Source organism: Homalodisca vitripennis, chromosome 3 (assembly GCF_021130785.1).
Source record: "Homalodisca vitripennis isolate AUS2020 chromosome 3, UT_GWSS_2.1, whole genome shotgun sequence".
NCBI classification, from domain to species: domain Eukaryota; kingdom Metazoa; phylum Arthropoda; class Insecta; order Hemiptera; family Cicadellidae; genus Homalodisca; species Homalodisca vitripennis.
In genome coordinates this window covers 115437534-115454397 of record NC_060209.1, presented here as the reverse complement: position 1 = coordinate 115454397, position 16864 = coordinate 115437534, and the positions used below count along the sequence as shown (strand labels likewise).

The window sequence follows — 16864 nt, the reverse complement described above, 5'->3', positions numbered from 1 at the left end:
GGGAGGCGCAGTAGCTCCATCTTCACGTCTCTGCAGGGAATCAGGGAAATTTGCCGCGTAGGTGTTGGTAGCACTGTTTTCATTCATCCGTGATTGGTTGTCGACCCGCTGTGAGAATGTTGACTTGGTTAGCGCGAGGAATTGTGGGAGTTTGTTCTGCTTCTTCTCTCTGTCCGCTTTCGCCTTCGATACCGGGATTAATGGCGTCTTTGTTTACGTTTAGCACTTGGTTATTTTCCATATTATCTGTTGGGAATGGGTACCGTTTAGGGTATCTTAAATTAAAAATCACGGGACATTAATTGCGATAAAAGATATGAATAATATTACAGGACTAATGTCTTGTTAATTAAATGTTTAATATAGTGAGTTATTAAATAACCTATAGCCTATTGACAGACAATATGAATAAATGACAACTAACTACGTACAGTACTTATGTCTAGGCTATTGTTACGATCTAGAAAATTGTCTCAAATCATAAATTATTAATATTTCATTAAGCCACTACGTTGGACGCCAATTTTGTAATATACTATTACTATTGTAAACTATAAATAAATGGTTAAACTTAATTTGTATTCTGATGATTATAGCTAAAATAACAAATAATTTCAGTATGATATAAATGTGAACTTTAATGATGATAAATTAATTGACATACAAGTTTGAATTTTGAATCAAGATGGAGGATACAATAATAATGGTAAATTTTTAAATACAGTTCTTAAATTTTAGGGCAGGGTGGTCGTGCTGGCTTAATGAAATAGGAATATTGGTTTTTTTTTTTTATAAAAGATATTGTAATTTTTGAAAAATAATTGTTGTTAAATTTTAATTATATTAATTTTGAATTATTAGCCAAATCGAATGTTCCTGGGTTTTATGTTCTTCCAATGAATCACTATTAAACTTAAAAGGAATTTTCTCACCCAATGTCTGTCTTCTGCTTCTTTGTACTTCAGTGATAATAAGAATTTAATAAAGTAACCTTTCAAATACTGCCTGAATAAATGTAACCAGTTTCTTATTTAACCCTTTTAACCCCAGCCATTTTTCCATGGACTTGCCAGAAAGCCCATGGCGATAAGGGACCGTAGTGCAGAATTGAGGGAAAATTCATCTAGTTTTCTTATTTTTGAAGATAATTTTTAGGTTTTTGTTTTTAAATTGTTCACAAATAGTGTACTCTTAGATGTAATAGTTAAAAAGTACTTTTACAGAATGATTTGTTTTTTTTTAGCGTATTTATACATAAAATTTTTTTATTTTTTATAGTTTGGACATACATAAACGGTAGAAAAAAAAATTGTAGTCCGTGAAAAATGAAGCAATTTTGTTGTACACATATTTCTTACTACACACACAAAATTTTAAGAACTTTCCTTGATAAATGCAGGAGATATATCCAATTAATTGTATTGCTGCATAAAGCACTTCTTCATATATTTCCACATACACGTCAGTAGAAAGTATGCAGATATGTTTAACTTGTTTTTGCACTTTTGAAATAATAACAATTGTAAAATAACACAAACTAATTGTAATGGTTTGTAAGACTAAAACTTGTTTAATTTTTCAAAAAAGTAAAAGAAATAATATTTACAATATATACATTTTATGGTACTTTGGGAATGGGGTCAGATTCCGTTATATGCCCCCAACGCTTAAACCTTTTTCAATGAACTTATAACGTTAAAAAAACGATGTAGTTGAGTAACAGAACTAACATTCCATTAATCAACAAGCATTTCCAGGTATTGTGATCGGTATTTTTGTCGGTGTTTATCTTATCTTTCTCGAGAATCCCGATTACGGCAGGGCCGCGCGGCGGGACTCTGCAATCACTTATCTACTAGGACCGCTCGACTTTGACCTCTGTCTGAGGATGGGGAGGGGGTTTGCGATAAGACAATTCCTGTTTTATATTGACGAAATATTGTTCTACGCTAATCTAGTAATTAGTAGAAGCAAAATGTCAAATAACGATTCATGCATGGGTGTGGTGGTTGGTATAATGCCAAAGTACCAGTGTTTATCAGTGTTTTCACTCACTGGTAACTTTTCTCTACGACGTTTAATGTTATGTTTTTTTTACTAATAATTACAATAAATCACACGAAAAACAACCGCTTTCAATCACGCAAACTAATTGAGGTTATAAGTCAGCATACAACAACAATGCAACTGAAGTCGTCTGACAACTGACATCGACAAATAAACTACGCTCAATGACGACGAAATACGATGCCAATTGGAAGGTTTATTGTTTTTGCATGTAGCCCGTTTCTTCACGACTACTATACCGAAACTGATGCATTTGGACATATTATTAGCCAGCTACATTAAATTCTCGAGACGTCCGGTATATCGGGACGTTGGGCATTTTAGCTAGACCACCTCTGTCCGATATATCGGACGCCGGGGCTAAAAGGTTAAAATATATATCTTGCTTGCTTCACTTCTTCCAGATCCCTCTCTCTTCTTCACCTTTCAAAAATCATCCCTGCACACTGTATCACTGACTTTAGTTCACTTTATAACTTTTGAATTTTATATGTAATAAGGTGAATTTTGATTAATTTTGATTTCGTATTTATTATTGTTTGTAGTTAAATTTGAGACAATTTATAAATAATTATTCCTTAATTATTATTACTAATAAATTTCTAAATTAAATTAGGCCTAAGTATTGAAATGAATGTGAGATGGGTGTATGAAATGAGTCATTACAAACAAGTTTTTTGTACAATTCATTGGTTTATTAAGATTATTTCAAAATTTCCCGTTTCTCTGCACTACCCTGTATAATAACAATGAAAAGAGATTCTAATAATTAGTAATGTGTATGGATATAAATGACTATAATAAATTAAAGAATATTTATTTTTGAAATATATTTTTTCCTAGTGTGATAACAACACACTTTGATTAGTTGGTTTTCAATCTTATGATAAGATAATTAATGATAATGTCATACAGTTGTACTGGAATGACAAATATCAAATTAGGAAAGGACAAATATTATTCAAACTTAAATATTTATTCATTGTATAACAACTGCCATAAAGAAATTCACATGTTATTGAAATTATAGATATAATGTAAGTATTCAAGTTTGCACGTTGAGAGCACTGGAGAGCTTACGTTTATTTACTTAGAAGGCATCAAACACTGGAAGATTTATGACACTGCTGTCTACAACCTTCTGATATCCTGCCACTTGTGTCGTCTAATTGTCATTATTTTACAATATGACTGTAATACATAATACATATCACTGCATTCAGTAACATGTTACTTAATGTACTTATTGTGTAAAAATTTATTTATATCTGTCTATCTTTTTATGCATATACATATATTCTATTTTTAGAGGAATAGGTAATTCAGAAAACTGCTGTTGATTATATTGTTAGTATTATTAGTTGATGTTGCTCTTAGGGTAAAGTAAATTTGGTGTTTATTTTTTTGTGAATTTATATTTGTTTTCTTTACTGTTACTTTGTATACTATGTACACAATCTTTACGATTTTTGTTGTACCAATACCAACTGAAAGTACATAACAGATAACATTTCTTTTGTTTTGGAATATCAAATTTTGTATTAGGCTACACAGATTTTGCTCATTATGAAACCTTTTGTTTTCATTGTCATACAAAAAATTGGAAGTTTATATAAATGTTATTGTAGTGATTATTTTCCATAGTACATTTTCATGGCCCTAAACAGTAATTTATATTTTATATATTGATCTACTTCTTAAAAAATTAAATTTTTATAATTCCATTATTACATGTTTTCATAAAACCATAAAACTTATTAAACTACCAATCTAGGTTCTCAAACATTTATAATATTTCCTCATTATAAATTGATCTCTTAACAGTATTTATTATACTGTCCCTTTGTAAAGAAGGGAGATTACAATAGTAACTTGTATATGCAATAGTCAATAAATGTTTTTTTTAAACCACTTAAGAGACTGACCACTATAGAAAACATAGAAAATTATCTAAGGCAACTAAATCTTGCTTGAAAAATTCTTTCAACCTCACAAACTCGTTTATATACTAAAATGGATTAAAAAATGAGTCAATAACCGATAATTAAATTTGTCTGACCTGCCACTCTAGAAGAGCCCCCCGAGGCAGTGCAGGAACCACAACATAGTCCGTAATGGCGTTGTTAGTCCTCCGTTCCCACTCCCGACGGGCCTCAGCGACATAAGCTGCATTTGTCACGTAACAGACCCCCTGTAACAAATGCAGAAACCCTGTATTTGTTTGAAAGATATAAACAAATAACGTCATAACCAAAGTTTCTAACTACTAAAATAATTATAATAAGTAAGGATTGATATTAAACTTTAAAAATATTTAACAGCGTATATAATTTTAAAATTTAAAATCAAATCATTTGCACAACATTTAATTGATTCTAAATATAAATGTAAGCCTTTCTCATCTCAATTTGTAACCTATTCTGTATACATAGGCCTTGATTTACTACTACGCCAAGCAGGCCCAGAACTAAAACAGGGGATGAGCTGACCTTAGTTCGGGTGATCCTTAATGGACTGGGAAAGTACCTCCCCAGGGGTGACACTGTCTCTAGTACCACTCAAGACCACTGGGGGATCCGAATACAACCAATGGTTGGGCTCGGATGAACGCTTGTCAAGTGTGGCACAAGGTGGCCCTGCTATTAACAGAATTCGAGGATCTATGATAGTGCCCTGATTGTGTACTCTGCGACGGTGGTTGCCCTCAGCACCTCGCAGTAGTGGTACCAGTTCGGGCATGGCCAGTCTCAACTGTTCTGTTCCAAATCGTAACACACACATACATTTGTATGGACTAGGGGCTCCAATCCCATGGTGTAAAGCGACTCGTGTTTAAGGGATCCATGGCACAGGGGTAGTGCGTCGCAAATGGAATCCTTGGGAATCGGACACCTCTCTAGCTTAAATAGCCTTACCTGGTTATACAGGGCTTTGACCAGACAGACCTGTTATTTCCTCGGTACTCGTGGATCCTTTTATGGATCCTCAAATCACAAAATACAAAATAAAACCCAACAGATCTTGATTTGGAAAGGTTACTGTAGGCAGTTGCATCCATCAATTTGGCTTTGAATGTCTCTGCCTCTTCATCACGCTCAAATACTATAGACGAAGACTCAGCAGTTGGTGGTGTTGATATATAAGTTGAGTAGACCAACTGAGGATGCAAGGTGTGGCGGCTGATCATATCGACCAAGGTCCCTCAGGTCAATCTGTAGCACAATAAAGCTGCATCAGCTGTATTCTGCAGATGCTTTTTAGTGGAAGAATTTAACGTGGCCCTGATACAGGAATCCTGGATTTGTAAGAGTAAAGTATCAGGGCTTTCCATGACAGTGGTTAAAATTGTTACTGCCCATGTTAACCTGGGAACTGGCTATAATTATTTCCCAAAATGGCAATAGCTATTTGCAAATTTGTAACGGTTTTTTAAATTTTAATCACTGCTCATCTATTTTTCAAGATATAGACATAAAAAATCACTGTTTCTAGAAATAATTGTAGTTTACAAAAAGAGAATTTTATATTGAATCATTTTAATTTTACTAAAATAAAAAAGTGGTTAAGAATAAATTTTTCTCCAATGTATAGCACTCTCATAGCCAATGTGAATTTATTTGAATAAATCCAAAATATACAGAAGTTTTGTTATATATCCAAGCCACAAATTATCAAAAAATATTTCAGTAAAGAAATTTGTTGGTACTTTTTAATGATATATCCATAAAAACTACAAAATCAGCAAAATTCTCTTATTGCACTATTTTGTATATAATTATGGCAGTTTAGATTCCATTGGATGAACTAATTTTTTTACTAAAATGTTAAATATGTGTAGAAGAAAAAGTTTTTATAGAAGTTTATGTATAAACTTGCTTGTTTGCAAATGTTTTCAACATAATCAAGTTTTTTTCCAGATATATTTTTCCCACCATCAATGGTAACATCCCTCTTGCGTTTGAAGTTGAGCCAAAGATTTGAAATGGTTGAACTTATTTTTGCAAAGATTTTGACTCTGGTCACACTACTCTTCATAGAGTGAACGCCAGCCAATTCTTCTGTGATTTTAAAATCACTGCTCATACCATGAACAAATAAAAGAACTTGTGTTGAGTCAATGACATCAGTTGATTCATCAAGAGCGATTGAGAACCATTCAAAGTCCTTGCATGCATCTTCCAGCTGATCAACAACTATTATTCCTAAGATCTTTCACACGGTGCGCTACTGTGTTCGTTGACAAACTAATAGCATTGAACAGAAAACGTTTATCAGAGATTTCTTCCACACTCACAAAGATGCAATCTTTCACCAATGGGCTGTCGGTAAAAGGTTTACCAGCTTTAGCCAGAATATGGTTGATTTTGAATCTGGCTTTTACAGCAGCCTCGTTTTGTTGAGACTGCTTGGTAAAAATTTGTTTTTGATTTGAAAGCAAATTTTTTAAAGAAGCAATTTTGTCCTCTCATAGTTTACCTGTTAAATTGGAATACTTGCTCTTGTGTTTTCTTTCATAATGCCTGAGGATATTAAATTATTTGAGAGACAGTTTCATTATAAATAAGACATAACAGTTATTATTGCTATCGATCATAAAATAGCCATGAGTCCACTGTTTATTTAACGCACGGCACTCATGGTCAACTTTCTTTTTTTTTCAAGAAACCATTGTTATGAGCAATAAAACAGAAATATAAAAGAACTGTCCACGATCACTATGCACTTCGTAAAACATCAACTTAGACTCACATTAGTTGTGATTGTAACTAACGCTGGAAAGCAACTGACAAGACGAGGTTATTTTGGTTATGCCTCAGGTACAGTCAGGGTAGAGTACAACAGCGTCAAGCTTTTTGCTTGTACACGTACAGTCTGTGCTAACCACTTACTATCTATCGCTCAATGGTTGATCGCTACTTGTTTATATCTAGTTTTACAGTTATTGAGAAAAGATGTGGCAAGTGAGAGATGAGTACTGGTATGAATAAGAATGAGCTAATGGTAAAAATGCTTAAAAGGAAATATAATATTGAATAAAAATATTTTGTTCAGTATGCTAGCTTTTCGCGGGCCAGAAAAATCAAAGGGAAATGGTCTTTGATGCAATGCAGACATGTGGTAGGTGGGTCTTGGAGACTTAAACAGAGGGTTTTGTATTGACTTTATGTCTCCTTTGTTAGATCTGCATTAATGATTGGAGCTATCTGTCGTCTGGTGGCCAAAAAGGTCAGGTAGATAGTCTGGCTAGCACCCAAAGGATAGCTTGCCTTACTATCACTGGAGCCTTTCATTCGAGATATGGCCAGGAGGAGTACCTACTGTCTTCAGCAGGTGGGACTTCTGACAACCTAGGGCTGCAACGGGGGGCACTGCAAAATTAGCATTCTGATTCTGGAAAATGCTCTGCACATGATCTTTGATCAGATGACTCAAAGATTTTCCTTTGATAAACCCTTTAGGATTGTTATACCTTCTAAAGATCTTGCTCTGTAGAGGATCTGCTCTGTAGAATGTGTGACGAGCAGGAGAAAACTGCTGAACACCTGCTCTTTGATTGTCCTGCAATAGCAATGGGTCCTGCGCTACACCATCTTTGGTAGTCTGGACATAGGTGGTGAATATTCCAATGATCCAGGAGGACCTGATCAGTTGTTTTTGGCGGATTGTAGAGCTGCTGTAATCGTTAACTCGTTGGCCTCATGGTATACTTCCAGCATGTGCAAAAGGCCCTTGAAGCTTAAGTACATGGTAATAGTCCGCCTCTTGGAAGAAAAAGAAATGCAAGAAAAAAGTTATGTAAAAAAGTATGATAATTTGTTACTTAGGTATTGTTTTGTCGTACGTTTTATCAGTACCAAAAGAAGAAAAAACTCATTTTAGCGATCAGTAATTTACATTATGCCAATCAAATGTCAATTACGGAAGTATACAGCAACTCACAGTGTTGCATGAACATAAATTAAATAAATGAATGAAAATGCAATAATTATTTCCCATTCCAACACATTTAAATACAGTATACAACAATATACAGAGGAAATTACAGTAGCTTAAAGAGAAAAATATACCAACCACAAAAAACCTTGCACTTGGGTAGGAGTCATCATTAGCTTCATAATTAAAAACTAAGCAGCAAGCCCAAGTTTTACAATAAGAGAATCCCAATACAAACAAATTTAATCACAAACTGGAACTACTCTATACTATTAAAATAATACATACTAATTAGAAAGATCCAACCCATTTTCAATATATAAAAAATACATGTGTAAAGTAAGAACATCACATTTTCATGTAGGAAATACCTAATTGCAAGCAAAATATTATCTATAAAAGCATGTTAATTTGTCAAATAGATTATCTATTTATGATTTTTTAAATGTACAGTACAGTTAAAACACGTTTCAACAATCGGCAATTTGTGTACATGGTATTTGTGGTATAATGATATGGTGGTGGGATATCCGCAGTCGATTAAATTAAAAAAAATAGTCATAAATTAATAAAAAATTGTTGTTATTGAGTAAAAATCCTTTGGTTGAGAGGATTCTGTAAAATTCCCAATAACTTACCCTTGGATGTTCTAAACTGTTGACGTTTGTTCTTATTAGTTTATATAGATTCATACCTGGACTACGTCCCTGATTTGTGTGTTGCTATCCATAGCACGGATGAGTCTATCCACATGTCTCAATACCAGCCTGCAATGTCTACGGATACCTGAAATAGGATTATTTTTGATAAACTCAATTCATAAAAGATGGTTTTACGAAAAATAATCCTTGAGGAGCCCATACCTGTATTTCTATGTATATGCTTGTATTATATTATTTGGTTGTTTTATATAATCGTGAAGCCAAAAATTACTATAAACAAAATATTATGATTCTAAATCTGAAGAATCATTAACAGGTTATTACACCAACCAAATGATTAAAATGAAGTTGCAAACCTGAAATGTTTATTTGTATACTATATTGACCCTTTTAAGGCCAGCGGCGGTAATAGGCACCCATGGTCAAAGGCCAAGGTATTTCACAGCCAAGGATCATAGTTTTAGAAAAATATCCATAGAAACATTATTTTTTATCATAAACCAATATTTTTTTTATATATTTACTTAACCCTTTAGTGCCAACGTCCGTATATACGGACATTTGAAAAACTACTGAGAAATGCCAACGTCCGTATATACGGACGTTTGAATAACTACTGAAGAATGCCGACGTCCGTATATACGGACGTTCGGAGTAAAAGTCATACCGCAATCATTTTTTAACTTGTTATAAATTTGTTGGTATACAAACAATCAGAATGAACCAATCTACATAAAAAAATAATAATAGTAATATCGTAAGGTTAGTCAGGTGTTTAGCCATGATAGAAATAGCCGTGGTTGTTGCATCAGACAAAGTTGTGTCAGCTGATAGTTCACGTCTAACCTCTGTGTTTGGTTGTTTGTGTTGCTGCTTCCACAGTGTTTGTTTGTTGATAAATAGTTTACTAACAATGTTTTACTAACATAAAAAGTAAACTTCAATAAAATGAAACGCTCGCGATCTCCACTTAGCGAGAGTACAGTTCTTGCCGTATTAGAATCAGATGATTTGAGTGATGGTGCTTTGATGGTGCCTCACCATATTTGTGTTACCGCCTAACTATAATACCTATGTACAAAAGTGTGTACATTTTGTTGTTGATATTTTACAAAGTGTACATTATTATCTTTTAAGTAGAAAGTAGTTTTAGACAGTTTTTAATGGTTTCATAATGGAAAACATTATAAGCTTTATAAAGAAGCTAAATAGTGTAAATAACACAAAAAAGTGAAAATGTAACTTTCTAAAAAAATTAACATGATTTCTTTGGTTTTTGAAATATTAATCAAAACTTTTTATGTTTATATTCAGTTTTAATTCTTCTTTCAAGTGATAGATAGTATGTGTTATAGTGAAATAATGTTTTTTAAAGTACTATTTTTCATGTGAAACTGGAAAAATATAAAAACTATAAGTAAAATGTCTACTTTTTTAAATTTTTTTAAGTTAATTACATTTAGAAATATAATTTGCTTTATAGTTTTTATGAGGGAATTTATTTCACTGCAAAAAAATGGAAAATTTAGGAAAATATCTCAATATTTGTAATTTTTACAATTTTTTTTTAGTAAAATATGAAATAGGCCTGGCATCCTTCAGTAGTATTATGTGAAAAATCACTGCCATTTCTCAGACCAACTTTTGATTTTTTGTCTGGTACTAAAAGGGTTAAAATGAAATCATCTTTTAAGAAAAAAATACGTTTACCCCCAAACATTAAAAAAAATTAAAACTTACAAAAAAAGTATTTTGGATTTTTTATTTTTTTATGTTTTAGGAGATTTTAAAAATATTCAACTATTATAGAATCCTTTTAAACATATATATTTTCAAACTACAGCTAATTATGAGTAAAATTACAAATTTTGAAGTGCCTACCTTGATGTGACATTAAGTTGTAGAATATACAATAAAATTCACCTATGTTAATTTTGGTCTAAAGTAAAGAAACACCACTACTGGCTATGCTGTTTATCAGAGCATTTTCACTTATCAGTGATCTCTCCCGGCGCTTTTTACTCATCTTAACTTTAAAACTCACAATATAATATAATACTGATTAAAATATATTTAGTTTTTAGCCATAAACAACAAACAGAACTTAATTACATTAAAACATAAAACCAATATTTAATACTTTTATTTTTTGTGAGGCCTTTCGATAGCAAGGCTATCTTCTTCAGACACATCACAAAAGTATTAAATATTGGTTTTATGTTTTAATGTAATTAAGTCAACACCAATATAAGCTCCATCTACAACAACAAACATAACCATAAACTAGACGTCCAAACAATTACGACAACACAGAGTGCCGGCATCAAACCAGCTGTCTGTTACGTCATCTAAATGCATAGATATAAAATATAAACATTGACAAAAGTGGCAGTGTTTGCCGTTATTTACGAAGCCCATATATACCTCTACACAAGTATATCATGTTTTGTGGCATTTGGAAAAGGAAACCAGCCAGTAAACGGGAAAAATGGACGGGTGCCTATTACGGCCGTCAGTGCAATTCTGGCCGCGGGCCTTGAACGTGATTTTGACCACGGGTGCCTATTGCGGCCGCTGGCCTTAAAAGGGTTAATGAAGAAAATAAAAACAATTAATGTAGTTTGAATCTGTTGATTACCTCCTTCTACAAGTTGCATGGACCCAGGAATCAAGGCAATTTGACCAGCTATATAGATTACATCTCCAACCTGTTGGAATATCAATAAATTAATAACAATTCAATATATCTTTATTCAATGATTGCACAGTTGTCCGTGTATATATATTAATTTTGATAGTCAAAAATCTAATATATATACAACCGCATGTGTAACTGACTGACTGACTCACTCACTCACTCACGTATACTAATTCTAACCTACTTCCAGATGAGTTAGAGACTTGAAATTTGGTACACAGATAGCTTTCCACGTGTAACCACCAGGAAAATCCCGAAAAGTGAGAATTTTTCATTTTCAACCCCTCAAAAAAATTCCCAAAAAATCGCGCATTCTTCACCCCTGCAGGCATTTTTTGTAAGCCCGATAGCGGGCGAACCGTTGGAGCTAGCTCGGATCTGACGGAAAATTCATGGTCAGGAATGAAGTGAACTACAAAAAAGGTCTAATGACTTTTTGCTCTATCTTCCATGGTTAAGCGACAAAACGCTCGAACATTTGAAATTCCAGAGATTTTTTCGATAAAAATAATGTTTCAAGCCCGATAGCGGCCGAACCGTTGGTCGTAGCTCAAATCTGATTGACCCATCAAATTAGCAAATTGCGCGATCTACAGAAAAGGTCCAGTAATCTTTTGCCCTATCTCGATTGGTTTGGCCGAAAAAAAACGTGATTATGTACAATTTTGTTGTAACTTTTACGCGAAACTTTTGTTTTTGGGGTCGATAGCGGCGAAACCATTGGTCGGAGGTCAAAATAAGACTAACGTTTTATTTAGGAAATAAGATGACCTACAAAAAAGGTCCAGTGACTTTTTACTATATTTCCCTTAGTTTGACCGCAAAACGCGATTAAGTGAAAATATTGGACATTTTCGCCTAAAAATTTACATTCCGGGCTTGATAGCGGCTAAACGGTTGGTCGTAACTCAAAACAAATTTTAAACGGGATTTAGGAAATCACGTGATCTACAGAAAAGGTTCAGTGACTTCGGGAGTTGGCTGAGCGTTAGCTAAGCGTCAATAGTAGATAGGGACAGAGGAATATTTATTATGTTCACAGACACAATACCCTCTAAAAAAGGCCCAAGTGTGTCATTAACCCCCGGTAATATTAACCCCCCCCCCCGGGGATTTCCTGGTATGACCTGATAACCTCCTGTACATTCAACCCCCTGATGTGTTAACCCCCCTGGTAACATTAAACCCCCCCAGGGAATTTCCTGCCATGACCTCATGTCCGAATTTTACCAGTCACCAAATCTCTTAACCCCCCCCCTGGGAAGATCCTGGTATGACCAGATAACCCCCTGGAGACTTATCCCCCGGTAACGTTAACCCCCCCCTGGGAATTTGTTCATATGACCAGACAATATCCTGACGAAATTAAACCCCCTCTTGTCTTAACCTCCTTAACATTAATCACCCACCCAGGGAATTTCTCGCCTTGACTAGATAGTCTCCTGGTGATATTAAACCCCCTGTTCGACTTAAAATACTGCCTTGAGGTCGGTTTTTTATTATGTTTATACTAAACAATTCAAGATAGCTGACCCGTGCAGACTTTTCTCCCGAGCTCATTTCTGGCTAAACCATAGGTCGTAGATCAGATCTGAGGGCACAATCGAAAGACAAAATTAAATTTCCAACAAGAAAGGTCCAGTCACTTTTTGTCGTATCTCTAACGGTTTAACCGCAAAATGCCCTCAAAGTCAAAAGTTTTTACGAATCCGGAAAAAAATCTATGAAAAAGGTCAATTTTTAAATCCCTTGTCATTTACTTAATGTCCGAACTTAACCAGTCACCGAATTCCGCTTATCCCCGAATTTGCAAGCGTTTACTTTGGGGGCCTGGGGGCGTAGCCCCCAGCGAGCCGAAGGCGAGTTTTATAATATACAAGTGCTTGTTATAAAAGAGTCTTTCAAATATATTTGTATTACAGTTAAAATTATATATAAAATTCTCTAGTAACGTACATTTCCGCTAGTAAAAAATGTGTTTATTGGGATTAATTGGTTAACCCACTAACCTACTAGTTTATACAGCCTTAGTACTGCACAGTAAATCCAAATAATTTGACCATTTGCTTGAAATACATTACTTTGGTTGTGCTTTTTAGACATTTTAATGATACTTGGGAGTTTTAATGTATATAATAATATACTTTAATAATATTTACTTAAAAATGACAAGTTAATGTAAATCTGATTAATTTATGTCAGTTTAAAATTCTAAATAAAATACTGTTAAATGGACATACCCTGATAGCCTGACTGTAAGGCCCAATGTTGGCCGGGGCCCAATGACTGATGCCCTGCACATGCATGGTATGTCGGCGACAGTCACCCTCAGTTTGCTGCTTGTACGCTATGGCTTCCAGTACCACTGGACTATCAGCTCTAAGGGGAGCCTCCACACACACTCTCACTGGTGGGTTGACGTGACTCAACACGCTTACATATGCAGCATTGATTGCTGCATAGTCATTCATGTCACGCACAAATATGCAAATGCGTACCAAATCACACGGCGTCAAATTTTCACTCTCTAATAAGGCTGTGAACAAAAAATAATAGAATTATATTTCATAAAACTAATATAAAATTAAAATTTCATTCAAAACTTGTGAAACTAGTTACTGATAGTAACACTACAATCTTACAACTGTTAAACCTGAAATGATTCTTTGTTTTAAGTTTGTCAATTTCACATCGCCCCATACTATGTGAGTCTAATATTATGAGTAAAGTGCTAGTGTGATTTTGTGTGATAATTCACAAGTTATGTACAGTAAACCCCCACTTAAATTAATTATTTTACAGGAAGGCAAAAAGCCAGTTTTTAACATGAGGGATTTTACATGATATTTTCACTAGATTAAAAGAATAGAGACATTAAAAGAACACAAAGATTTGATATTTCGTGCCCACGGAGCACTCTGTCCTGTCAACCACACAGATTCAATTTGAAGTGTCCAGTGTTGCCAAATTGCAGGGACAAAGAAATTGTGTTAACAAAGAGATCACTGGGTCTATTTTATAAAATATATTATGTTAGCATAGTACTTTATCTGCAAAGTCTATAAATTTCATGTTCTCAGACTGTTAGTCCCCAAGGGAAATAGGGGTTAAACATATAAATGATCTTATGTTTAGGTAAGGTGGCTTCCTAGATTTTTTACCCACTGGTGGCCAACTCCCATCTCCTTAGTTGGGATTGATTGGTCTAATTAAGAAGGGTTTTTATTACTCTGGTTGTAAAACAGTTATTGAAGGAAGTGATATTGTGGGTAGCTCAGTATTGGATGACAAGCCATTTATGAGAGTAAACAGGCTATTGGATGCTAGGCCTATGTACGGAGCAGGGTAGTGTTTGCACTCAAGTTCGAAGACAAAATTTTCAGTGGCACATGTATGGTGCCCTTTTATCTGATTCACTGTTTTGTAGGCACAAGTACATCAGTATACTTGCACTTGTTTTCACTAGGATAAAGAGCCATATTCTGAGGTGGACAGTGTTGTGTTGGGATATAGAACTTTGGGATAGACGAGTATTGTTTTTAGGTTGGTTGGTTGGCTGAACATGTTAAATGGACTGTAAGAGGTATTTGGTGTTGGGAGAAGCTTGTAAAACTTTATAGCCTACTTTGAAAAACTTATTGAGAGATTGTAGGCCATGGTAGTATGTGGTGTTGAATACCTATTTTGTCCTGTTTTTTGTAGGAGCTTGTAATTTGCGGTGTGTAAATTACAGGTGGTAATTTTTTAAATATCAAAACTTAATTTGGTACAAAGGTAGTACTTGCACACAGCTTTGATGAGTTCGTTAATCAGTCTTAACCAATAAAAAGTTTCAGGATGGCTATTCATATTCAAGCCAAAATTATTAGCACAACTAATTCCAAAAATAGACCCAAACCAGTGTATATTATTGTACACATATTACATAAATATAAACAACTTTTATTTTTTCACTTATTCCAATATCTCTTAAGGTTTCAAAATGTCTGCAATTCAAAATAAAATTTAGAAAAGGATTGGTTATATATCAGTTATTATGCATTACAGTGCACAACTAAAGAGTGCTTTAGAACTCTCAGATAATTTACAATTATGTTCCAACATTTTTTTGTAAATCACGTATGGTTTCCAGATAGTGGGCATACAAAGATTTAACAAGTATAGAACATTGTGTGAATAATTGTGAACAAGATAACTTATAATAGATACAGACTAAACATCATACAGTGACAGTGTTTATATATAGTTTGGATGAGTTCATTAGCTAGTCTGAACTAATGAAATGTTTCAAGATGGCAGTCATTCACATTTGGGTAAAGTTTTTATCCTGAGTATTTCACAAAATATATCAAAATTGATACTTTTCTAAAAATTTCCAAGCAACATTTATTACTTCTTATTTATTGATAACTTTTCAGGTTTCAATACGGTGGCTGTTAAAAATGAGAGAAGTATAAAATTGAACCATAATATGGTTAAAAAATTAATGTTGGATTAATTGAAAGTAAATTAAGCCTATGTTTTACAAATAAATTTTAGGATTGTAACAATTTTTGTCTAGTAAGGTTTCAAGATTAATGAATTTAAATTTTTGAAAGAGTTGCGATTCTATTACCATGCCAAAATTTGAGAGTTATTGTTTCATCAGTGTTGTGTGAATTAAACATTTATACTAATAATGCATCTTCTGTTTGCCATTTTGAGACTGCAGCCTCACGTTAAATCTACTATTCTAGCGAATAAGCCGGAAGGAATAATTGTTTTCTAGGAATCAATACAATATTGTGATTAAACAGTATAGTATGAATTATATGTTCTGGAAAATTAAATTAAAACCTGAATTTAAATCCAGGTGTAAGCATATACTAAATTAAACAATAAGATCCAAATTATTGTTCTGTAAAGAATCTACTTAGAACTGATTTTTTATTCAATTCTAAAATGTATCTGTTACCGTTACAAAACAAACCCATATCAACTAATCTTATACAATATTTTACTATGCGATCATATAGAATACTTGCTATCATTTGGATTTGACAAACTGTTCACAGATTCGACTGATTTCATAAGAATCATTTCATATTATGAAACAGAACGAAAAGCAGTCGCTCACCACAAAGTTTTTGAAGGGCTATGCGAGAGGCCTCAGCACAGTCATCATGCTGGCCAACAAGTCCTCCCAGCCAGCACCATCCTGACGTGTTGGTTCTTGCATAAGGCTTATCCAGCAGTGGCTCCTGCTCCTTTAGTATTAGCAGTCTTTCTGGCTCCACAACCGTCACCTGGTATTAAAACAGCTGTTTACCACACCTGTAGTACACAATGCAAAAACCAGAAAGTAACAATTGTGTGCTGTAAAACTTTTAATAATTTGTACTACAATTAATGTATTCACATATTTTCTTTTGGCACTTAAGTGAAGGCTTTACAGGGTGGCCACTCAAAACCATTTTTCCAAGTGGAAATTTACAATTCTCTAGTCCAATTTCAAATCAAATAT

The 16864-nt window shown here is 33.8% G+C and overlaps 1 protein-coding gene across 1 annotated transcript in view; it reads right to left on the bottom strand.

The window, feature by feature from the left end:
* The window catches only part of LOC124357358 (diphthine--ammonia ligase), a 32877-nt gene extending 16224 nt beyond the window's left edge, over window positions 1–16653 (bottom strand). The window contains exons 1-5 of the mRNA XM_046809079.1: window positions 16478–16653; window positions 13602–13897; window positions 11302–11371; window positions 8696–8787; window positions 4127–4258 (exon numbers count right to left, since the gene is read on the bottom strand). Coding sequence (XP_046665035.1) covers window positions 4127–4258; window positions 8696–8787; window positions 11302–11371; window positions 13602–13832 — 525 coding nt within the window. The 5' untranslated portion in view covers window positions 13833–13897; window positions 16478–16653. The remainder of the gene's footprint in view (window positions 1–4126; window positions 4259–8695; window positions 8788–11301; window positions 11372–13601; window positions 13898–16477) is intronic.
* Between the last annotated feature and the right edge of the window lie 211 nt (window positions 16654–16864).